Here is a 24843-nt window from a genome sequence, read left to right as displayed (position 1 = left end):
TTTGTTTTATCACAGAAATTACTGTAGAGCGAATGTTAAGAACAAGGGCCTCAAAACTGCTCACTTAGGTCTGAGTCTTGCTCTGCCATTTGCTACTTGTGCAAGGTATTGAATGTGCTTAACTTTGTTTCTTCATCCCCATTATTGGGTTGGGTAATTAGAATTCTTACTGAGGTCACAAATAAGACAGAAGAGACCAGTATCATCACTGCTGCTTGACAGAGTAGATACCTGGCTACTCAGAATGTGGTCTGCATCATTAGGCCACTTGTTAAAATTATAATCAGCACTTTGACAAGACCCTTAGGTAATACGCATGCACAGTAAAGTTTGAGAAGCACTGGTATAGGAGGTGTTACCCAATGCAACCGCATACAGAAAAGAAATTGAAGTTACACCCTTTGGAAAGGAAAAGACAATCCTGCCATTATTTGTAGGTGGCATAACTGTCATGTACAATTCAAGGGAAACCACTGAGAGCCTATAATAACTAATGAAGGAGCAAATAGGAAAAAATGAGTACAAGAAATACAAAATATATTTTGATACATATAGGTATAAATACACATATGCACAATTCAATGGTTTTGTCATACGGTGGCAATGACTAATTAGAAAATATAATATTTTTAAAAAACTATCCTCAAGAAGTGAAAAAAAACCCAGTAACCTGCCTAGGAATAAACTGAACAAGAATTCTACATGAGTAGATGAAAAAAATTCTGAAATTTCAGTGAAGGACCTAAAAGATGACCTGGATAAACAGGAAAATATACCATATTCACAAAAAGACTTAATATAATAAATATATCAGTTGGCCCCCAATTAATCTATAAGTCAAAGCAATTTTCTCAAGGCACTTGGCAAGTTGATTCAAAATTCTTATGAAAGATGGAAAGTTTAAAATTCAGCAAGAAATTGGGGGTGGGGTGGTGAGGCTGGATTACTTGTTCTACCAGATATTAAGGCACACCAAAAAGCTATAGAAATTGAAATGAAAGAGAATTTATGTAGAAATTGTCAAATTGATCAATTTGACAATTGATCAAATTGGTCAAATTGATCAATACAGTTGTCTGCATCCTCCTCTTTTCATATGTTTACTGACCAATTGCATATCTGCTGTGGGCAGATAGAAAGTAATAGTGGCAATTGCTAGAGACTGACTCCAGAGTCTTTCTGACTCATTGGAGTCAGAAAGAGTCCAGAAATAGACATATGTTTAAGAATTTAGTTGATAAAAAAGGCATTTCAACTCAGAGAAGAATGGATCATATAAATAAATGATATAAAGACAACTCTCCATTAAGAAAGAGTTCAATTTTATCTCCCTCATACCACATGATATAATGAACTAGAGATGGATTAAAAAGTTGATCCTAAATAAAGGTATAAAAAGTATTGGAAGAAAATATAGGACTTTTTAATAATTTTCAGGTGGGAAAGACTTTCCTTTAAAAAGACAGAGTTCCAAAACTAAAAACAAAAATAATTTAAAGATTTGACTATATAAAATTCAAACTTTTGTATCTTCTAACAAGCAACTGGTTGAATATATTTATGATGTGTGTGACAAGTATAGGATTATATGCAAAATATATGATGAGGTCTGTCTGGAAAAAGTCCGGCCATTGTTAATATAACAAGAATGGTTTGCACGACACTGATGTAACCCTGCAGCCAGGGTGGGTGGACTGGAATGCTCTACTGTGAACAATGACAACTTCATTGTACTAGTCAGTGGGGATGGTAGACAAGGTTGAGTGAGCATGTGTACTGTGTGACTGTCACATTCAAAGTGACTGAGGGAGTAGAGCAACAAATCTGCATCAAACCTTTTGCTTTACGCTTGAACATTCCTCTGTGAAAACTACTCAGATGATTCAGGAGGCTTTTGGGGATGATGCAACAAGGGCAACACAAATCCAAGTGCAGCACAAACGCTTCAAAGATGGTCAAGAACCTGTTGAAAGCGATCCATGTTCTGGAAGGCCTGGAACAAGCAGGACACCTGAGAATGTCGAACATGTATGGGCTGCAATCAACAAAGAACAGCACCTGACATTGAGAGAACTAGAAGCCGATCTAGGGATTCCCAAAACCACTGTGTCAAGATTTTGATGCAGGATCTTGGCATGAAATATGTCATGGCAAAATTCATTCTGTGGTAGAATTCATTCTACCAGAGCGGAAGAAACATCATGCTGCAGTTGCTAGTGACTTGGTTCAAGCCACTACCAACAAACCAGACTTCCTCAAGAAGGTCATCACTGGAGATGAATGGTGGGTCTACAGGTATGATATGGAAACAAAGGCCCTGTCCACCCAATACAGTCACCTGGTTCTCCACACCTGAAGAGGGCGAAGCAAAGTCACAGCAAGATCAAGACCATGTTAACTGTGTTTTTTGATTGGGAAGGCATTGTCCATCATGAATATCACCCTCCAGGCCAAACAATTAATAAGGTGTGCGACCTCAATGTTCTTTGTTGTTTGCGAGGTGCAATATGACAAAAACGGCTACAACTATGGGCAACTAGTGATTGGCAGCTTCATCACGACAACGTGCCTGTTCATGCATCACATTTGGTGTAGAGTTTTTAGGTGAAACATCAAACCACCCAGGTGACTCAGCCCCACCACAGCCCGAATTTGGTGCCCTGTGACATCTTGCTGTTCCCAAAACTACAATCACCTTTGAAAGGGAAGACATTTCAGACCATCGATGAGATTCAGGAAAATGCGATGGAGCAGCTGATGGTGATTCCAATAAGGATTTTACAGAGAGTTTTGAACGGTGGAAGAGACACTAGGCTGTGTGAGACCCCAAGGTGCCCACTTTGGAGGGGACTGATGCATCTTTGTCCCATGTTCAATCTTTCTTGTATCTTGTATCTTCTTCAGTAAATGTCTCTACTTTTCATAGTACCTGGCTGGATACTTTCTGGACAGGCCTCTCATATAAGTGAGACGGACACAACCCAAGATCAAGTGGGCAAAGTTTATGAATAAGCAATATACAGCAGACATGCAATTGGTCAGTAAACATATGAAAAGATGACTCACCTCCCTGGTTGGTGCAGTTTTCTATGGCATTGTGACAAATCCCCAAATTTAGTGAAAAACAACCATTGTATTATATCAAAAACTCTGCAGACCAGAAATTTGGACAGCTTACAATGGGAATAGCTTGTCTGTGCTCCACAGTGTCTGGGATCTAAGCTGGAAAGACTCAAAAGCTGGAGGGTGACTCAACAGCTGGGGGTTGTTATCTTCATAAGGCATCTTCACTCCAGTCTGTGGGTTGATGCTGGTGTAGGCTGGTGCTGTCAGCCAGAAACCTAAGTCACCTCTCAAGTGGCCTGGGATTGTTCGTAATATGATGGTTGGGATCCAAGACCAAGTGTCCCAGGAGAACCAGACATAAATTGTGTCAACTCTTATGACCTAGCTCAAAAATCGTATACAGTAGTGTCAGTTCTGCCTTAGTCACAAACTCTCAGATTCAAGGGAAGAGAATATAGATCCTACGTCTTGATAAAAGGGATGTAAGGAGAGACTACAGAATCCAGGATACTGTTGCAATCATCCAGGGAAAAATCTCTGCCATATTGTGTATCAAGAAAATGCAAATCAAACAACTCGAGACTATCATACATCAGATTGATAATTCTTCCCAGTTGATTCATTTTTTGGTAAAAAGAGTGGGAGGGGTGATAAAAAGGAAGATAAGAAAAACAAAAACATTGGACTAAATTGTAGCACTATGTTTTTCCCTGGGTTTTAAAAAACTCTTGGTCTGGAAAGAACTTATTTTTGCTGGAATGTTATTAAAAACTGGCTAATTTTTAGAATATGAAAAATTACTTCTTTTGCATACTCTGCTTACATAGCATTGCATTTTCACATTTAAGTAAACAAAAGCAAAAATATTTCCTGAATTCAACTAATTCTTCAACTTTAAAGCATACACTCATAACATACTAAACATAGTACTGCTTTTTCCCCCTGTCGTTTATTGTTGTCTCTACTTTGTGTGTGTGTTTGTGAGAGAGAGAGAGAGAGAGGAAAACACAGAAATGTACATTATCTTGTATTTCAACTTGTTAAAGAATATTTCTGAATTATATTCAGGAAAGTAAGAAGCTCGAATGGAGCTAATTTTACCTGATTTTTAATAAATAATTCAAGTACTATTTTGTTCCAAGATAATTTTTCTATAAAAAACTTACTAAGTTTAATCAATGATTTATAATTCATGGATTGCTATTTCTGGTGAAGTTTAAATTGTTACATTGTTTTTAAGTAATGTTAAGTTCATTAGCATATAAGGTAGTATATACTAGCATATAAGGTAGTATATGCTAGCATATAAGGTAGTATATGCTAATGAACTTAACATTATTAGTATATAAGGTAGTATAAGGTAGTTAATTAGCATATAAGGTAGTATATACTAGTATATAAGGTAGTATATGCTAATGAACTTAACATTATTAGTATATAAGGTAGTATAAGGTAGTTAATTAGCATATAAGGTAGTATATACTAGCATATAAGGTAGTATATGCTAATGAACTTAACATTACTAAAAACAATGTAACAATTTAAACTTCACCAGAAATAGCAATCCATGAATTATAAATTCATGGATTAAATAAAATAAATTTAATCATTTATTAAACTTAATAAGTTTTTTATAGAAAAATTATCTTAGTATATGCTACCTTATAGCATATACTATAGCATATAGCATATACTATTTGAATACCAAGGCTATTCAAATAGAGAAAATTTTTTTTTCAAAAAAGGAAATAAGTTTTAAATGTGTTGTTTACCAAAGCCATCTGGGTTCTTTTCATATAAATGTGATATGTAAAATGTTATGTTTATTTACTGTACCTATGATGCTTGTATATTGGCAATTGTAGAGTTAACTACACGTAGCATAAGATTCATGTTTCTCTCACAAAACTAGATTGCTGCATACATGGTTGTGCAGATTTATAATCCAACCCTGATTTTGGTACCTGCCGCCATAGGCTTAAAGGCAGGGGATTCAGTGCCTAGTGAAGAACCACGCAGAACGCATGCTTTTCCGAGCTGGAGTGATAGTTGGTGCGGCTTCCCCCACAACATCATCTTTTTGACACTTGCAAGAGAATCTCAGATTATTCTTTTGCAATTGCTAGTAAAATACAAACACCAAGTTAGCAAATTGAAAAGTTAAATTTCTCAGAATGACATTGACTCATTTATATTGCATATAAGAAATAAATATTTTATTTGCTGCATCATTCAGTTCAACTTCTCAGTAAGCGTTATTTGACATAGAAGTAAATTAACTTTTTTAAAGGCTGTCTCTTCTGCTTTTATCCTTCTGCACTGTGTCCCTGAGTCTTTGGGCAGGAGGACAAGCTAGTGCGGTGAAATTGGTACCAAGTGAGAAAGCAGAGCATAGAGCAGTTCCCATTCCAGGCATCACTCCGTTTATAAACTATTCGTTGGGAATATTTTTTTCCAAATTAGGAATGTGTATTCCCACAGAACCAATATTCTAATCTGCTGTTTCAGTCTTGTCCACAAAATCTTATTTATCGTTAATATAATAGAAATACTACCTATTTGCCCAAACGAGATACAACACGATACATTTGTTCTATATGTATTGGACACTGGTTATGGAGGAAAAGCCAGATGAGCAGGTAGGTAGAGTCTCTTGCGAGATTCTGAAGGGCACTTCAAGGAACTCTTTACAAGTTATGGTTCTTTATTACTTCTTATTAAGCCACAAAATATGTGGGTTTCCTTATCTCTGCATCACCAACTATTAAAGCTGTTTTCAATTTATTTGGGGGGCAAAGAGTTACTCTGTTCTACTGGTGGGGTGTGGGCCCATGTCTTGTTCATAAATAGAAAAGAAAGGGAAGAGAAGGCAATTGGTGAGCTAAAAAAGTGATCTTCCTGAGACAGCGGAACAACTTGGGTAAGGAGAAGCGCAAATGCGGAGGAGGTAATGCGGGTCTGTGGCTTGGGAAAGGAGGTGGGGAGAGTAAGCTATTAGGTGTCCATCTGACCAGGACTGCCAGCTTGCTGCCCAAGAAGTGAGGGCAAGGTGGGCTGGGTGGAAGCTTACAAAGAAGATATGCAATTGACTTCTCATCTCCATGGGATACCCATAACTTAGGGTGAAATCAGATATGGCTGAACAGATTTCATCAGATAACCCAATAATTTTACTCTAAATGTCTTCATAATCAATGGGCCTAGCTCCATTTTCATGTCCCTAAGCAGACACAGGTGTGGAGAAGGTCTGATCTCTGGAATTTGCTCTTTAAATAATGCTATGACGAGATCCCATTCGTCACCCCATCATGCAGATGCCTAACAGATGTACACATTTACCTTCCAGCAAAGAGTAAACAGGTGTGTGAGGTGGGTGTGTCAGGGCAGGAAAGCAATGGAGAATTTACATTTTTGACTATACAAATGCTAGAATCATGGGTCTGGAATATGTCATAAGAAGGAATAAACCTACTTATTATTTTCAGTCTATAGAGATGCTATGGTTAATTTCATCAGAGTTAAATGGTATCAATTTTGGTTAATAACCGATCCCTAGTAAAAAACCAAATACCTGCTAAAAATATTTTAATAAACTTTTTGGTAAAATGTTATATAACTGAAGCTATAGATCAGAAACAAATACCTTGAAGCTACAAAATTGGATCTAAAATTATGTCTTTCCAGAAATGAGTTAGGAAAAAAAATATTTTCTTCCCTCCTTGTTCTCACTTCTAAATCTTCTCTTAACAAGTGTACCTGTATGTACCAGTTACAGCTATCTTGTCCATTTCTTCCCTTGACACAGCAACGATGACAACAGTTGCCACTATTACTTTCTATCTGCCCCTATTTCGTAATATAAAATTTCAAAAACTTTTTAATAATACCTAGAATACAAAGTTCCTAATCTTTATAACAATTTTTTAAAGCTAGGTCATACTACTACTTAGCAGATGAGGAAATTGAAGCTCAGTGAGTTGAAACATGTATATCACATTATATTGATATGCACCTATTTATACACACAAAGATTTCTGCCGAGGCTCAGAAATGCAAGTGTTTGGTTAAGGATAATCTCTGTCATCACATCATTCAGATTAAACATTTGCAGTGCTGTAAAGTTCAGAAGAAAAACAGGAGGATGCAGACAACTGTACTTGAACAATAATAAAAAGAAACAGAAAAATACAGGGAGATGATCGAAACCTAGCAGCAAAAATTTATAATTTAATAGCACGAATAAAATGAAAATAAAAGAAAAATAAACAATATTTTTAAGTGTACCAATCAGCATATTAAGAAAAGGAACTTTAGAAAAACATTGCAAAGAACAGATAAGCTAATATGAAGATCAAAAATATATAATTGTGCTTTACATCAAACTGAGATTTTTGTTAGATCTGGGAGCACACTAATTTGAAAATAAGCAAAATGCTGTAGGCTTCCACTAAATGAAGGCTGGCACCATTACCATTTTTTCCCCTAAGTTCAGTTTATTTGCTTTGGCTTTAGCTAAGCATTGTGGGGAGTTGTCGTTACATAAATAGAAAAGAAACTAGAGGATTTGCAAAGTACAAGATGAACGGATTTCTGAGTGTCCCAGAGCTTTCATCACCCAGTTCTGCCATTTTGCCACAGTATCGCAGATTCCAGGTTCTTGCCGACATTTTTTTTTATTTCTAAAAAAACTATAAAAGTTTTGAATTAGATTAATTCACCGAGTCATTGCCTCAGTATAAAGTAACTCTAGCAATAAATATAAAAATAAATCTCTGTGTAGAAATATGAGGTGACATGGAATCAATCTTTTATTACTGTGAATTTTTAAATGTCTACATTGCTCGTGAATGACATGGCCATAAAGTAATTAAATGGATGGGCAGGGAAAGGAGGCTATAAAATATGTGTGATGTTCTGTGACATTCTGTGTAACAGCACACACAATGCTTTATTTTCCTATTCTGTCTCATATGAAACTCAGCGCTTTTTCTACAGAAAGAATGATGACATAATAGTCTAAAAGTTTAGAGGGCATGGAAATAACGCCGGCATTTTCCAACCTTCCTCCAGTGGTTTCCAGCTTACTGTATATGTTCTGTAAAGAGGGTAGGAAGGCTGACTCCATTTCTATTCTGAAGCCCAAAGAGAAGCTTCCAAAGGATAAAACTGGTAATAACCAGGGACATTATTTTATGCCTCAGTCTAAATTCTGTCATAGACTCTGCTAAGTGTTTTGTTAAGAGGTATTTTACAGTGACCGTGCACAGCAGACCTACAGCAAACGATGTTTGAGTTAAATAATCCCACATTCTTTTAGAAAACAGCTCCTACATTAAAAAATGTTTATTTTTCTAATCCTGCGGTTAGAACTAGTTGCTATAGAAACAGCTGACTATCATTTTAGTTTCATAGGACTTCCATCCAGACAGAGAGCAGAGTGGGTAGTGAGTATGTAAATCGGCAGAGACTTTGTGCAGTAGGGAGGAAGTCAAAAGGCTTTATGAGAAATTGTCTACAGCCACATTGAATAGGTAAATACTCTTTTTCAAAGGCCACTGGGGCAGCTGGGCAAGAAGGCAATGAAGTGCCAGGCTTTGTGCTGCACACTTACTATTATCTCATTTAATGTTTCTCACAATCCTTTAATCAGGCTTTATTATGCTTCTCATTTTACAAGCAACCAGATGCTAGAAGGATTAAGCAGCTTGACCAAGGTCACCCAGTAAATGTCAGAACTGGAATTCAAACCCAGATTTGTCTGACGCTAGAGATGCTTCTCAGGATGAAAGAAATCTTTCCTCGGGGAAATTCCGCTGAAGTCTGTCACCAATAAACTCTAGATTTATTGCTTGCCGAAACTGTTTTTGAAACTGTACTTCCAGGCTTAATGGCTTCTATACCTAGAGAGTCCAAGTGACCATCCAATTTATTCCAGGTGAAGTGAAACAAGACATTCTGTGATGCTTTTACACCAAAGAAATAGCTCGTGAATGGTAAAAGTGCAAACCCTTGTACTGGCCTGCTAGGAGAACCATTTATGGAAATTGGGTATTTCAGCACTATTTCTACAGCTACTTTGAGTAAAGAGGAATTGGCTGGTCTGACTAAAATTCTGCTGGTTTCATGTGCCCACAGAGCTGAATGGTCTAGCATGAGAAGTGCAGGAAATCTCTGGACGTTCGCAGAATTCAACATAAAAGATAAAAGCAAGAATAAGTAAGTTGAGAGCAGCCAGTGTCTCCTGATGCAGAGCGTAAAATGCTTCTAATACAAGTCGACGTCCTAACTCCAACTGTCCCTGAGTCGAAATTCTTCACATATGGTAGCAAGTCAGGAATTTAGCAGCCCCTCCGTGCTTGGCTGTAAACAACGAACTTCTGGACGGAGATTAAGGCTTTGGGCACCAACTGTCAGTGTGAGCAGCATTGACCATTAGCTACAGTATTTATGATGAATGCCATGTTAATGCCAAAAGGTGTTTGTTTTACCAGCAACATTGAAGTATTTGTTTTCTTGCCAAAAAAGCCAGAATGAGATGAAGAAAAAACATAACCGAAAGCAGTACTTTGTTTACTTATAAAAACACAGACTTTCATGGCGCACAAAATATTCTCATTCAGAATACTCCCTGGTTTGACAAGTTGATCTCTAGAACTCCGTAAGAGTAGAATGTGTCATGGTTTGCCTCAGAGTGCATTTCTAGAAGAAGCTAGAAGAAAATATAGTTAAATATTGCTTCAGTCAAGGTCCCAGCAGAAAATAGAGGGTGTATTCAAAAAGATTTTCACTGGAAAACTTTAATGAAAGGGCATTTATAGAATGGCAGTTAGGGTTAAGGTAACCAGCAAAGGATATTGTGACACCTTGGGACAGTAACAACAGGAAGCCCTTACTACTGCTAGGCCCGAGTGAGTGAGAGAAGAAAATAGGATGTCCAGATCCCCATGAGAACTGGAACCATGGAGTAAGAGCTACCTAAAAAGACCTTTAGCTGTTGAGGAACTCGGCATTGTCAGCACTCGGCAAGGCAGGAAGGAGTGGAAGGAATTCCAGTGTTTCGTCACCTTCCACCCTGAAGTCTCTTGTCTAAGCCTCTCATTGGCCAATACCATCTGGAAAAGAACTCCAGGGAGTTCACTCTATAGACAGGGCAGTCATCCTGGGCGAAAAGCAGAGCAGAGAAGCAAAGGCCTGTACCTGGGGCAGAAAGAATAACCAGCGCAAAGCAAGTTTTGGCCTCTTAAGTGTTGAAACAGAAAAGAGGAGGGGAAGCAGGGTGAGAGAGAGAGCCCATGAGCACTGCCAGGTGTCTGAGTGTGCACAAGAAAGAAAGAAAACTACTGATAAGATCATTGACCTAAGTATTTTATTATACATATACAATACTAAAAAGTAAGCAGCACATAAAAAATATAACATAATTAACGAAGAGTTTCTATAATGCATCACTCATTTTAACTTACTAACGTGAAGAATCCAGTAGGCCTATTAGCAACGTGACATGAACAGCTTGTTTCCAAAAGAGAAAATACGTGTGGGCTAGTAGACATACGAAGAATGTTTAGTTTCATCAGTCATTAAAGAAATAGACGTTACAACCAAAGTATCTGTGTTCTTCTATTGAATTATCAAGAAAAAGGGATAGTTTTCTGTATGTATATTAAACCTCATAAGCAAGAATACTGTGAAATGGGTCTTTCATTCACTCTGTGGAAGTATAAATTGGTCCGGTCTTTCTGAAAATCAATGTAACAGTAATTCTGCTTCCAATATTCTATCTGAAGGATATAATTAGAAACATAGATACAGATCTAGACACAGGATATGCATAACAGCTTTAATTAGAACAGACAAAAAAGAAATAAATGTCCAAAATTAATGGAATGGTTAAATTACACAGCAACCTTTCTATCAAATTTTATGGAAGCATTAAAAATTATGTTTACAATGAGTTTTTGTCATATATCCTAAGCAAAAGTGTACATTGCAAAATTGTAGGTACTGTATGATCACAGCCATGTTTAAAGTAAAAAGTAAGGAAAATGTCAAAATGTTAATAGCTGTTTGTTTCTCTGGCTAATGAGAATATGGTGACTGTTTTTCCTTTTGTCTCTTTATGCCTTTGCACGCTCTCCAATACTCTACAGTGAGGATGTATTCATTAAGGTTTACTGAAAGCCCACATCAGACCAGGCAGTGTCCTGGGATCTGGACACACAAAGCTCATGAGGCTCAGTACTTGTCTCAGGCTACTTATAGTCTAGTGTCTTATTTTTCTATTGTAACTGCAACAATTATGGAACAATACAGCTGTTGCTTGTGTCAGTAGAGCAGGTGAGAAGTAGCATCCTATCCATTTCTCATTTGAGATTTTTTTTTGCCTCACACCACCTTTCCAAGCCAACAGAAATCCAGGTTGCTTAATATTCAAAATGATATCCAAAACCCTATGCAAAGTAAATAAATAAAGCTTTCAGAAAGAAATAAATAGCCCTGGCTGGTGTAGCTCAGTGGATTGAGCTCGGGCCTGCGAACCACCCAATCACGGTTCGGTTCCCAGTCAGGGCACATGCCTGGGTTGCAGGCCAGTTCCCAGCAGGGGACCCACGAGAGGCAACCATACATTGATATTTCTCTCCTCTCCTTCCCTTCCTCTCTAAAAGATAAATAAAATAAAAAGAAAAAAAAAGAAAAGAGAGATTAAAACCAAAATTGTAAAAAAAAGAAGAAAGAAAGAAGAAAATATCTTTAAGACCTTGGAGTAGACAAGAAGTTCTCAAACAGAATAGTGTGCTCACTATAAATGGAAAAAAAGAGATAAGTTGCACTAAATTAAATGAAAACTCTGTTCATCAAACCATGTGTTTGAGAGTGAAAAGGCGGGCCACTAGGGAGAAGACAGTTTTACTCCACATACATGACTCATATCCAGAATTTCTAAAATGCTTCTAAGTAGCAGTAAGAAAAAGGCAGACAGCCCAAAAGAAAAATAAGCAAAGATTTGAACAGGCAATCACAAAAGGATACGCAAATAAACATTGAAAGAGGTTTCCAAATGTTAGTCATCATGGAATGCAAGTTAAAACCACGACGTGATAGCACTACGTCCCAAAAATAAAAGGCAGATAGTAGTGAAGGTGGACAAAGCTATGGAGCCAATGAACTTTTATAGACCCCCCAAGTGGAAGTAGAAATTGGTACAATCACTTTAGAAAAGCAGAGGACAGCATCAACTAAAGCTGAATGTGAGCAAACCCCATAATCCAGAATTCCAGTACTAGGTATATGTACCCGGGAGAAACACATACAGATGTTCTTCACATTACATTTGTAATTGCCAAAAACTATAAACAATCCAAATGTCCATCAGCAGTAGGATGGATAAATACAGTGTAGTATATACATGTAAGCAATACTTTCCCACATTAACTGCAATTAACTATGACTACACATAACAACATTTATAAATATCACAATCATTAATATTAAGTAAAAGAAGCCAGACACAAAAGGTACATACTGCATCGTTCTGTTTATGTGACATTTAAAAACAGCTAAACTAATCTATAGTGTTAGAATTCAGGATTACTGAATGATCTGTTGTTTAATATAACTAGTGATTACACTTTTGAAAATTCGTCAAGGCGTACTTTTCTCAATGTATGTTAAATATCAAAAGTTATATTAGGCATAGTTTTATATATGTATGTGACATATAGGCACACATAATGCAGACATAGACATAAATTATCATGTAAGTGTCTTTATTTAAACACACATATACATATATTCCATCTAAAATGCAGTGGCCCCTGACCTCCTCTCCTGTTCTCCCCAGGCCAAGACTACTGCGGAGCTGCTTGCCCTAACTCCCCTGTTTCGTCTCTGTAGCCAGGGATGCAAACGTAATTTTTAAAATTATTATTTTTAAAACAGATGCTGGGTCATATCTGTTCTTTGCTCATAACTGGTAGTAACTTCACATGTAAGTCAGGATAAAATCTTCAGAGAAGACTTAGACCCCTGGCAGCTTATCTAAAATGGCCTTCCTACCCATACCTGTCACTTTTATCTCTTTACCTTGCTTTATGTTCCTTATAGTTCTTATCACCCACAGACACACTGTTCGGTAGGTCATTTATTTATAATTGATCTTTCTACCACTAGTACATAAGTGACGTGAGAGCAGGGACTTTATCTTTCTGCTTGATATCCCTATCATCTGCAACAGTGCTTTGCATAAAGTCAAGAAGGAATGAATGAATGAATATTATCACCAAAAGACATAGAAAATAGGCAGAATGTATATGTTTAGCCTCTTTGATATGTAAGAAAACAAAGAATGAAATCACATTAGGAAACAAAAAATGGAATGACTTGAGGACGTTCTCAGGAGTACCATCAGGCCTTCTTTTTCTCTCCATCTACCACTTCCTCTTTCTCCCTCTGTCCTTCACCTCCCCCACTCCCATACATGCACACTACATGCACACTACATGCACACACAGGCATAGTTACAAGGAGAATGGAATAAGGGCAGTTATTCTAATGGGTGGAAGTTGAGAGTGTAAAGTACCTTGTTCAATACAATTTATAGCCACTTTACTCACATCATAGTCAAAAACTATATTCACTATTATACGTACATGTGTGTATATATAATCCTCCTGGTTCAAAATTAAATTAGGTTATAATTAGGACATCCAGGTAAAGATTCATTATGTTGAACTGGGCATTTTTATATGAGAAATGATTTTAGGGTAGATGACATGTGATTGTACAAATGCGTGATACCATTTTTCTTGCTAAAAATTTATATATTTCGGGCCCAGAGAGGTTCCCTCTGGCACTTGCATAAGAAAAACTTTCAAAGAAAAAAATTCAAACGAAATCAGGACATTTTGTTAGGTCCTGCAACAATCAAAATTTTTTAAGGCCCTGAAAGTGAATTTTTGGTAACTGAATATGTCCAGAAACTGAGACCGTTTCCATCAGAAGTCTCACCTCCTTGTTCTCAGAATGAATTGGAGAGCCCCCAGGGCATACAAGGGTGTTTAAGGTTAATTTCTGTTTCTATATAGATATCAATTACCTTTTCAAAGGGCTACCCTGTGGGATTTGCCACTCGGCAGCTTGTCTAAAAACTAGCTAAATGTGCAAATGTGCCTGTGGGGAAAGGGGAAGGTCCCATTTGGTTGTCAACCTAGTTGACCCTTCACTTTCTGTTTTTTAAAAAAAAGGAGTTTTAGGCCCTTTCACTTACTAAATAGCTGACTCCACAGTTTGTTGGTTTGTTTTTTAATAAAAAACCTGGGAAACAGTGATATCACTAAGACTCCAATATGTGCTCAACTGCTGGAATTAGTCTTTGTCACCTCCTCCCCCTCAGAAAGCAGCTCGGCATAACAGCAAGCCAGAACCTTAAAAACAGATCAAATAATCAAATGAAGCCCAAGACACATCGAGTGTAATGAGGCCAATGTCCAAAGATCATTTGTTCATCAAGTAGTTAAAATAAGTAGGAAATAATGGTCAAAGGGAGTGATGACTTAGACTTCTGTGTGCAAAATAATCATTAATGTCCGAGGAGAAAGCAATGCCAAAGTTCATTTTGAAGGTCCGACTCACAGATCAGGGGTGTGTGGGGCGGGGGTGGCGGGGGTGGCAGATTGCATGAGGTCACGAGTTCCTGTGCGTGACTCCGATGCAGGGGTTGCGGCTTCATCTTGACCCCGTGAGTTGGAAGCTGTGTGATCTAAGGCAAGTTCCTTGGCCACTCTGAATCTCAGGTTCCTAGGGATGTAAAATGAGGGTGGTACACACACCTACCGGGCAGGGGTTTTGTGAAGATCAAATGAGGTCCTGGTTCTACAAATGTTTTGTAGCCAGGAATGTGTTAGAATAATGTGTAGGATTATTGCTCTGCTTGAATACTTCATTAAATACCCCTCTTGCCTTCTCTCGACCTCCTAGAATCACTTCTCCAAGGTCTAGCTAAAATTAGCTGTCAATCCTTGAGGTCTGTCTATCCCTACTGTTTTATTTAGGGTATTTTTTACCAGCTTAATAAAAATTTGTCATATATTGCATTTTCTAATTGACCGGCCTAAATCTTTAGAATAGAACTATGGCCTTCTTTGAAAATTATTATTGTTATAATAATTGCAAATTATTCGTGCCATACATATAGAAACAAGCAGCTCCCTGAGACCCCTTAGGATAATGACTTCGGAGATGGAGATTCAAACATGAAGGAAATTTCCTTTTCCACCCCAGGATGAAACATGGCCCCATTTTCCTAAATACTTTCAGCTCTCTAATAGAAAAAGTGCCTGTCTAACGAACACTTGTACTGTGCCAAGCACTGAGCTATGCATTATTCATGCAATCCTCACAGCACACCCATACACCCCGTACTAGTGCTGCCACTTATAGACAAGAGCACTCTAACTGAATGATTAAGTAAGTGACAGAATCAGGATTTGAATCCGAACCCACCTAATTTGTTTCCAAGTCTTTCCATTTGTTAGTTATTTACCTCCTATATTTTAACTAGCTTTGCAGGTCTGTGTTTGCCTTTCTATACTTTAATACTTTAATCCTTGGTGTGCCTATAATGAAGAGGGTAGAGGTCTATAACAAAAATGATTAAGGTGTGGTCCCTGTACTTAAGGAACTATTATAATCCATTGACAGGAAGATGACACGCTAACAAATCTCTACCTGACATGGAAGAATTTAAGAAGTCCTTGAAAGATGGAGCTTCCGTCTCCCCAGCTGTCACATGGGAATAACACTCTACCTCACAGAGCAGTTGTTAGGATAGAGTGAAATGCCTGTGTCAAGTGTTTGGCAAAGACTTGGACTCATAGTAAATGCTCAGTAGATGGAATCTATAATGTGGCCAGACAGTCCCAGGATAATACCTAGGATACAAAGCTAGAAAAGCAACTTGGTGCCAAATTTTGAGAGCCTTGAATGCCAGTGTAAACAGTTTGGACCTTCAGCATAATAAAAATAATCGTGCCAAGGTCAGTAATCATTCTGAAAGAAATGAAAGCTGATGCTATTTCATATTGCCTTTCAAAATTCATCACAAGTGAGATGGAATTGGTGGAAACAGTTGGAACTAGTTTAAAGGACTTTTGTATTTGATGTACTAAAAGGAAAGATGATATTTGCAAGTTTGATGCCCTGTGCTTTTTTCTTCCACAGTAATTAGTGAATGCCAAAGGCAGCAACTGGAGTCGGTGAGCTACTCCTCTCGCTACGCGCTGGGCCTCTTTTATGAAGCTGGCACGAAGATCGATGTCCCTTGGGCTGGGCGGTACGTCACCAGTAATCCCTGCATACGCTTCATCTCCATTGATAATAAGAAACGCAATGTAGGTCAGTGCCTTCATTATTTCCCTTAAATACAGTAACAATGGTGGGTGTAGATCATGAAAAATGCGGTTTAATTGAGTGTTGCCATTCTGCACAGAGCAAGCATTGAACTCCAAGCTGTGGGGGGTAAAATTTAGTGTCACATTTGGCCAATAATAAAACACACAGTGAAACCAGCAGTTTTTCAGAAAAATTATTCACAACATAGTTTGTATTACTGAGTTCATGAAAATAGTGTCAGAAGGTTTAAGATTTCAAAATGGCCCAAGATCCATGGCTTTATAATGGATTCGTCTACATGCAAATGTATTTCTCATCATTTGTTTCTTGGCTGAGTTTGTGTTTTAAAAGAATTTGATAAGTGTTGCTCTTATTTCTTCTCCCCAGGCTAGGGAGAAAAAGGTAAATGCTATAATGTTATGAAAATCCTTCACTTTAATATAATTTTACTTATTTTCTTCTGGGAGACTACATAAAATCACTTTGTAAACAATGTAACTTAATGATAGGTAAAATGTTTCATACGAGCTTTACTAGAATGCCATAAAATCTGCACTCCATCCTTTGTATTGAAGATAGTTATAAAAAATTATACTTCAATTGCAAGAGTAAATGTAACTGATTCATTTCAGGCAAAAAGGTGAAGTGTATTCTTGTTCGTAGTATTGTAGTGATTGCTGAGATACTGCTTTTCATGTAATAAGTTATAATAATCTAAAACTACAGAATTCTTGAAAGGGAGTGTCATTTCAAACTGTTACAGTGTTTTACGGTACAGTGGTGGTTTCATCAAGCCATTAGTTAGAAGTCTTGCTTGACGTAATCATCAACTCTTGTCTCATGGCTTGCCAGGACTTTATAATGGTAGAACTGGGCTGGAGTATGTTTTTATATCAGAGCACATAATCTTAGAAAAATGTTTCTTTTATAACTTAAAACTCCCTAGGGGGTGGACTGTTTATGTTAACATGATATCATATATATGTACAATCAGCAGTTCATGAAATACCCTATAACAATGGACTAGTCATTTTTTTTATTTTTAATTACATTTTATTGATTATGCTGTTATAGTTGTCTCAATTTCCCCCCACACTTGCCCTCCTCCCCCAAGCACCCCCACTTCCTCAGGCAATCCTCACACCATCGTTCATGTTCATGGGTCATGCATACATGTTCTTTGGCTACTCCATTTCCTACACTGTACTTTACATCTCCATGGCTATTCTGTAACTGCCTATTTGTACTTCTTAATCCCCTCACCTCTTTACCCATCACTCCATACTCCCTTCGCATCTGGTAACTATCAAAACGCTCTCTGTATCCATGATTCTATCTGTTCTTCTTATTTGTTTAACTTGTTTTTTAGACTCAGTCATTGATAGACATGTATCTATTGCCATATTATTGTTCATAGTTTTAGTTTTCTTTTTTTCTTAAATAAGTTCCTTTAACATTTCATATAATAATGGTTTAATGATCATGAACTCCTTTAGTTAGTTTGGTTTTTTTGGCTGGGAAGTTCTTTACCTGCCCTTTGATTCTAAATAATAGCTTTGCTGGGCAGAGCAATCTTGGGTGTAGGTCCCTGCTTTTCATGACTTTGAATATTTCTTGCCAATCTCTTCTAGCCTAAAAAGTTTCTTTTGAGAAATCAGTTGACAGTCTTATGGGAACTCGCCTGTAGGTAACTGCTTTTCTCTTGCTGCTTCTGAGATTCTTTCTTTATCTTTAACCTTTGGTATTTTAATTATGATGTGTCTCAGAGTGGGCCTCTTTGCATCTATCCTGTTTGGGACTCTCTGTGCTTCTTGAACGTGCATGTCTATTTCTTTCACCAAAGTAGGGAAGTTTTCTTTCATTACTTTTTCAAATAGATTTCCAATTTCTTGCTCTTTCTCTTCTCCTTTTGGTATACCTATCATGTGAATATTGGACCTCCTGAAGTTGTCCCAGAGGCTGTCTATGCACTATCCTCATTTCCTTGGGTTCTTTTTTTCTTCTTCCTGTTCTGATTGGTCATTTTTGCTTCCTTATGTTCCATATCATTGATGTGATTCTCACCTTCATCCACTCTACTGTTGTTTCTCTGTAACTTGTTATTTATTTCAGTTAGTGTATCCTTCATTTCTGACTGGATCTTTTTTATGCTGTTGAGGTCTTCATTAAGTGTCTTGAACATCCTGATAACCAGTGTTTTGAACTCTGCATCTGATAGATTGCTTATCTCCATTTCCTTTGGTTCTTTTTCTGGAATTTTGATCTGTTTTTTTTTTTCCATTTGGGCCATGTTTCTTTGTCTCCTCATATTGGCAACCTTCCTGTGTTTGTTTCTGTGTATTAGATAGAGGTGCTATGATTCTGTGTCTTGGTTGCATCACCTAATAAAATAGGTGTTCTATAGGGTCCAGTGGCATAGCCTCACCCAAGCTGGGCACTTGAGGCATGCTCTTTTATGTGGGCTGAATACACCCTTCACCCTTCTCTTGTAGTTGAGCTTTGATTGCTGTTGACAGATGAATGGGAGGGATTTAGCCTAGTCAATCAGGTGTAAAGACCGGCTGTGACCATTGACCACCACCCTGCACCCTCCATGGAGAATCACAGGAGCAGGGTGGTGGTGCTCCAACATGGTCTGTAGCTGTCCACTAATTGTGCAGGCTCTATGGTTTCTTGGGTGGACCAGGCCAAGGTCAGCCCCAACCTGTGTTCTGTCCAGGTCCACCCTGCATAAGCTATAAAGCAGTCTGAGATAACGCTACTTGTTCTGGTCTGGGAGATTCCAGACCAGAAGCCAAGCTGTGAATATGGGCTGGCTGCTGCTGGTGCCAGTTCTAGGGCCACTTAGTTATTGCTTATTGATAGGATTTAGGAAGTTGTGAAGCATGAGCCAAGACCAGCCACTCATATGGAGAAGTCACAGTTAACAACTTGGGTGGGCCCATAAGTTGGATAGGACAAAGTCTCAAGGGATCTCCAGGGTAGGGCAAAAAGTGTTAGCTGGGTTGATGGAGTCTTAGATATGGCCCCCACCTGCCAGCTCTGTGGCTCTGTCAAGGGAGGGCTCTGAAAAGGGACATTGGCCTCTGCCTGCTGTTCTGTCTGGGAGAAAGCTGTCCACAGCGCCTGCCTTGATGTCAGACACTTCAGTTCTTCCTTGTATGCCAGTAGTTCCTTTCAAGCTGCTACTCCAGTGCTGGAGCTCAGAAGGAGTGAGTCTGAGTAAGTCCTTGTGTAGGTTCTTTAAGAGGAACTGCTGAGGACTCCAGAAGTTTCTTCTACCAACTTGATCCCACAAAAGGGGACTTGATTTTTGCAGCCAGAAGTTATGGGGACTTATCTTCCTGGCACTGGATCCCTGGGCTAGGTGGCCTGGTATGGGGCTGGGACTCCTCTCTCCTGAGATATCCCACCCAAATTTTTAATCATGACACATGGATGCAAGACCAGCCCACTTTGTGTCTTTGCCCCTCTTACTACTCTGGATGGATGTGGTTTCTTTAATTCTGTAGTTGTCAGACCTCCATTTAACTAGATTTCTGACAGTTCTGAGTGATGGTTGTCCTATATTTTAGTTGTGATTTTGATGTGGTTGTGTGAGGAGGCAAGCAGTGTTTACTTATGCTGCTACCTTGACCAGAAGTGGACTAACCATTTTTAACTCTACAACTGCTTCATTCTAAGAAAGAAAAATAGCACTTGATCCTCATGTTGTATGTCATGAATTAGATATTATCCTTTGTGTATTGCTTCATAAAACTTGACATCTGTAAGGCTGTATTTAGTAATATATAATAGAAAAAGAAACAATTTAAACTTGCTTAAACAACATAAGTACATTTATTATATTATCTGGTATAGACTGAATAGTATCCTCCCAAAATTCATATGTTGAAGCTTTTAACCCCCAATGTGATTTATTTGGAGAGGACTTTTAGGAAGTAATTAAGGCTAACTGAGGTCACAGGGGTGGGATCTCAATCCAATCGGACTGGCGCCCATATAAATCAAGGAAGAGAGAGAAGTCCCTGTCCACTCTGGTGCACACACCGAGGAAAGGCCATGTGCAGAGAGTTATGAAGGTGAGAAGGTGAGCTGTGTGCAAACCAGAGAGTCTTTACTGGGCACCACATCAGTGCGTATCTTGATCTCAGACTTCCCAACTTCTAGAGCTGAGAGAAATAGATTTCTGGTGTTTAAGCCAGTCAGTCTATGGTATTTTGTTATGACAGCGCAAGCTTACTGATATATTTTCTAAGAAGAAGAAGTTGGGGAAACTTCAGAATTCATTGATTCAAGAACTGAGCAACATCTTCAAGGACCTAGGATTTATAACCCAGTGCTGCCTTCTGCTTTTGAAGTTGACATCCTAAGAGGACTGGCAGAGAGATGGCAGTGACCGTTGGGTCACATCTAGACCCAACAATAGTTCCTCTTCCCTGTCTCTGTCCCTGCCTGAGAATAAAGGACATATTTCCAGAAACTGCTCAACTGGCCTCATCTTGTATCTCGTAGGTCAGAAGTGGGTTATTTGACCAGTCTGAAACAAACCACTGGCAAGGGGGCTATCATGATGAGCCTAGAAAAATTAAGATTTATTCCTGAAAATGGTATTAGGATAATTTTCTCTTTGATCATATGAGGAGTAGACACCTGAACAAAATAGGGATTTGTTAGAGAGAAAGAACAAAGTGGTTAACGCTGGGTTGGCAACAAATAATGCTTATTATCTTCAAGTCAGTCACATCTTATGTGGGAGGTAAAGTTCTAAATTTGGCACATAAAGAACCATGTATATTCAAAATTGTCTTTGAAAATCCCTTAAAACTACATGACATTTTGGAAAGTGATGTAACTTGCAGTAAATTCAGTGTTTTTCCAGCATTCAATAGATTTCAGTTTCTTTGGGTAAGGCCAGATGCAATACTTGGTTTTCTTTTATAGGGCAGAGTGATATTTTCTACTATGAAAGGCACACTGGAAAGAAAAAAATAGCAGTCGTTTTTCCTAACAGATTAAATCCTCTGTACAAATGGAGTGGGTTGGTGGGTGAAAGTACTAACGCTACCTAATGCAGTAGCAGTTTGTAAAGTCGGAGTTATGCAAATTTGAAATAATGTAGCATAAAAACGTTAATAAATTCTCAGATGATTGGCAACATTTGAGATAAGAGAAGCACATAAGTTTGCTTAATAGTAACAGTCACCCAGTTTTGAAGCTGGAGGGTTGGGTCAATGGGAAACAATGTTTTTGCTACAGCCCATGGTGGTGCTGCTTCAGACAGCAAAGAAACGCCTACGTTCCTGTGCCAGTTTTATGGAAAATTCACCTTGGATTATGCAAGTTTTAAATTATGGGAGGCTCCAGTAATGACATTTTTAACGTAAAATCTAACTGCCTTGCATTTAAACTATTTTTTCTCACTACCTGGGGCAGGATGCTCAGTGTAGCTAGGTAAATCCACATAATATATGAATGTTCACATACTGTGACTCCACTGTATTTTGTTGACATTGGTCCCTAACTAGACCAGTAACAGTTATCCCTTTTTGTCACTAACACTATCCCACACCCACCCTTTGTTTGGAATGAATGTGTATATAACATATATGTGAATATACATATGTATATGTCATATATAAAATAAGTATCCATTTGCTGTCATTTAAATTAAAAGCACACATTATGAAATAAATGAATCTTATTTCACATAATACTTGGCACTTCTAAAAACAAAAATGGGTTTCCCTTAGAAAACAAAATAACTCAGAAAATGAAGTGTAGAGAGAACATCTGCACAGGAAGCCAAGCAAACAGCAGATCCCTCTCGGCCTCTGGTTTCCCCATCGAGCGATCTCAATGGGAAAGATTCACATCCAAGACAGCACTCGTCCTCCCACTTGTCAAGCGAGCTAACGCAGTATGGAAATCAATGCCAGAGACGGGGGAAAAGTGGGAAAGCAACTAAGTATATAACATCAAAAAAAAGCTTTAAAAATATTGGAACATATTACTGGGGAAAAAATATCTTATGGAGGTTTCTTTCAGAGAAATTCAATTTACAAGTATTTGACTTATACATTGGGAATTCTCAGCTTATTCAGTTGGACAATTAATTGTTTACAAATATGTGTTGACTGCCTCTGTGTGCCAGGCACTGTGCTAAGAACTGAGGACTCCATAGTCACCGCCCTCATAACACAAGGTTTCGTGAAGTCTACTCAAGTGAGAATTCTGAAGGACATAGATACACGAGACTCTGCTGAACCAGTGACTTGGAATCAAGTAAGAGTCCTCATAAATATAAATGGATACACTGATATATACAATATATGGAACCTTAACTCATATCTACAATCAAAACCAAGAAGAGTCACATTGCCTTGTAATAATATCATGAGCTTTTAAAAGAACTCATAAGACTTTTTGTCAACATGAACCCAAGAAGTTTCTCTTTTTTGGTGAAGAAATAAAAGATTGGGGCTATGGAATATTTAAATCCATGAATAAGTCAGAAACTTTAGTATGGCCCATTATTTAACTTTCTCCAGGGCTGCTGAAAAGTTCCATAGGTGCAACGTAAGTCATGAAAAGTCCAAGAAGTAGTGAACAAAAGGTTAGAGTCTGGAGTCCACAGCCGCCTGGCATTTCTGTAACTAAAAACAATTGCAAGTTACAGATCTATAGAGCATCCACTAAGGAGTGAGTCTTACGTTCCACCTTTGGGTTCTGCCACCCTGCCCTGAGAGTGATGGCTTCGCTTGTGCTATCGGCTCTAGCTTGTGGCTGTCAAGCTGAGATTTACAAAAGACCTTTGGGTTGGCCAAGATTTGGTTTGGCCACACGAGGCTCAGATGTGCAGATGACTGAATGTCTTTTTTACCCACCATTCCTGGGAGGTAAAGGGAGGAATGAAAATCAGATGACTGTGATCTAAATTCACAGGTCATAGACCAGAGCAACAGAAACACTGACAGAGGCTGCCGTCACCGCTGCCAGTTTAGAAAGGAAACAGCAAGGAAGAACTCTCTGTTGGTTTTGTGAGTAGGTGAGTAAGGCCATGGATAGCAAGAAGCATGAAATCGGCAGACGTTCACTGGTGGAAATTGCCTTAGTTTCTCTGACCTCTCCGTTAACAAAGATCATGTTAACTAGGTGTGTAGCTATTGTCTAATAAAGAAGCTGCTGTAGTAGATGTGATAACATCCAATATTTGCTACCCATAATTCAGTCCTTTTTAAGAGATGGTTCTTTTACCTGCTGAGGACCTACCTAGAAGGAATAAAATTCGAGCTTGGAAGTAGGAGTGAGGAGAACTAAATTGCTTTGCCTAATTGAGAACATTTCAGAAACCATGGGCAGGGCAGGGAGCAGAGAATGGGAAGGAAGAAAGAGAAAAGTAGATGGTGAGAGGCTGTGGCTTGACCTGAGGGACAATTGTGTGGATTTGTAACTTGGGTTGTAGTTTACTTTGCAACACCCTATGACCTCGACGTAGTCCTGGATTGAACAACTGCTTTAAATCCATGGCTGCTCTTTCCTGGGGAGTTGTTAAGTAGTCAAGATAATACAAATACTTTCTGGAATATCTAGGATATAATTAGATAAAAATTTTACAGTTTCTTTTTTTAAGATTTTATTTATTTATTTTTAGAGAGAGAGGAGGAGAGAGAGAAAAAGAAAGAGAAAGATCAGTGTGTGGTTGTATCTCATGCACCCCTTCCTGGTGATCTGGCCCACAACTCAGGCATGTGCCCTGACTGGGGATCGAACCTGAGACCCTTTGGTTTGCAGGCTGGCACTCCACTGAGCCATGACAGCCAGGGCTAGGACTCGATGGTTTCTTTAGGTTAGCCCCTGCACAGAAATTTTGAGCTTGTGTTTATGTGGCAAACCTCGCATCTGTTTGAGAGCCTTGTTTAGAGTTAAGACAGAACTCCTCTTCCTCTGGACCTCAAATAAAGCAAGCTCAACTTGACGTGTCCATGATACCCGCAACCATGTCAATCTGTTGAAAGCTGGAGATTGGCAAAAGGCTCTCCCTCTTGAACTCAACTGTTTCAAAGGGTCTTGAAGTCAAGGCTTTACAGAGGTCTGAAGTAAAGCTGTCAACACCTTGCATTGGGAGCCAGAGCACAAAATGATGTGCTCTGCTCTGCTTCCCAGAAAGCGCCTGGTTTTCATCACTCTGGAGGCATCTCAAAACCTTCGCACGTTGAGAACGGTCTTGTAAACTCGTGTAACTCTCAGACAGCCTGTGAGCCTCAGGTCCTGGGAGACAGTCAAGACTTGTTGAGCTGGAGGAGAGATGAGACACGTCTTCATTCTGGTCCTTTTTAATCTGGAACCATGACAACACTATCCCAAAGAGGTGAGAACTTTCCTTTGCCC

At 38.5% G+C, this 24843-nt stretch overlaps 1 protein-coding gene across 2 annotated transcripts in view; it reads left to right on the top strand.

Annotated features, from left to right (window-relative positions):
• RNLS (renalase, FAD dependent amine oxidase) overlaps window positions 1-24843 on the top strand; it is a 256885-nt gene that overhangs the window by 182403 nt on the left and 49639 nt on the right. For both annotated transcript variants that reach the window (XM_037047284.1, XM_037047283.1), the window contains exon 5: window positions 16282-16455. In XM_037047284.1, the coding sequence (XP_036903179.1) occupies window positions 16282-16455 (174 nt within the window). The remainder of the gene's footprint in view (window positions 1-16281; window positions 16456-24843) is intronic.

The sequence above is a fragment of the Sturnira hondurensis genome, unplaced genomic scaffold (assembly GCF_014824575.4).
Source record: "Sturnira hondurensis isolate 20B ecotype Veracruz unplaced genomic scaffold, ASM1482457v3 Scaffold0005563, whole genome shotgun sequence".
Classification (NCBI taxonomy): domain Eukaryota; kingdom Metazoa; phylum Chordata; class Mammalia; order Chiroptera; family Phyllostomidae; genus Sturnira; species Sturnira hondurensis.
Note: the sequence above shows the minus strand (reverse complement) of the source record. Positions and strands in the feature narration are given on the sequence as shown.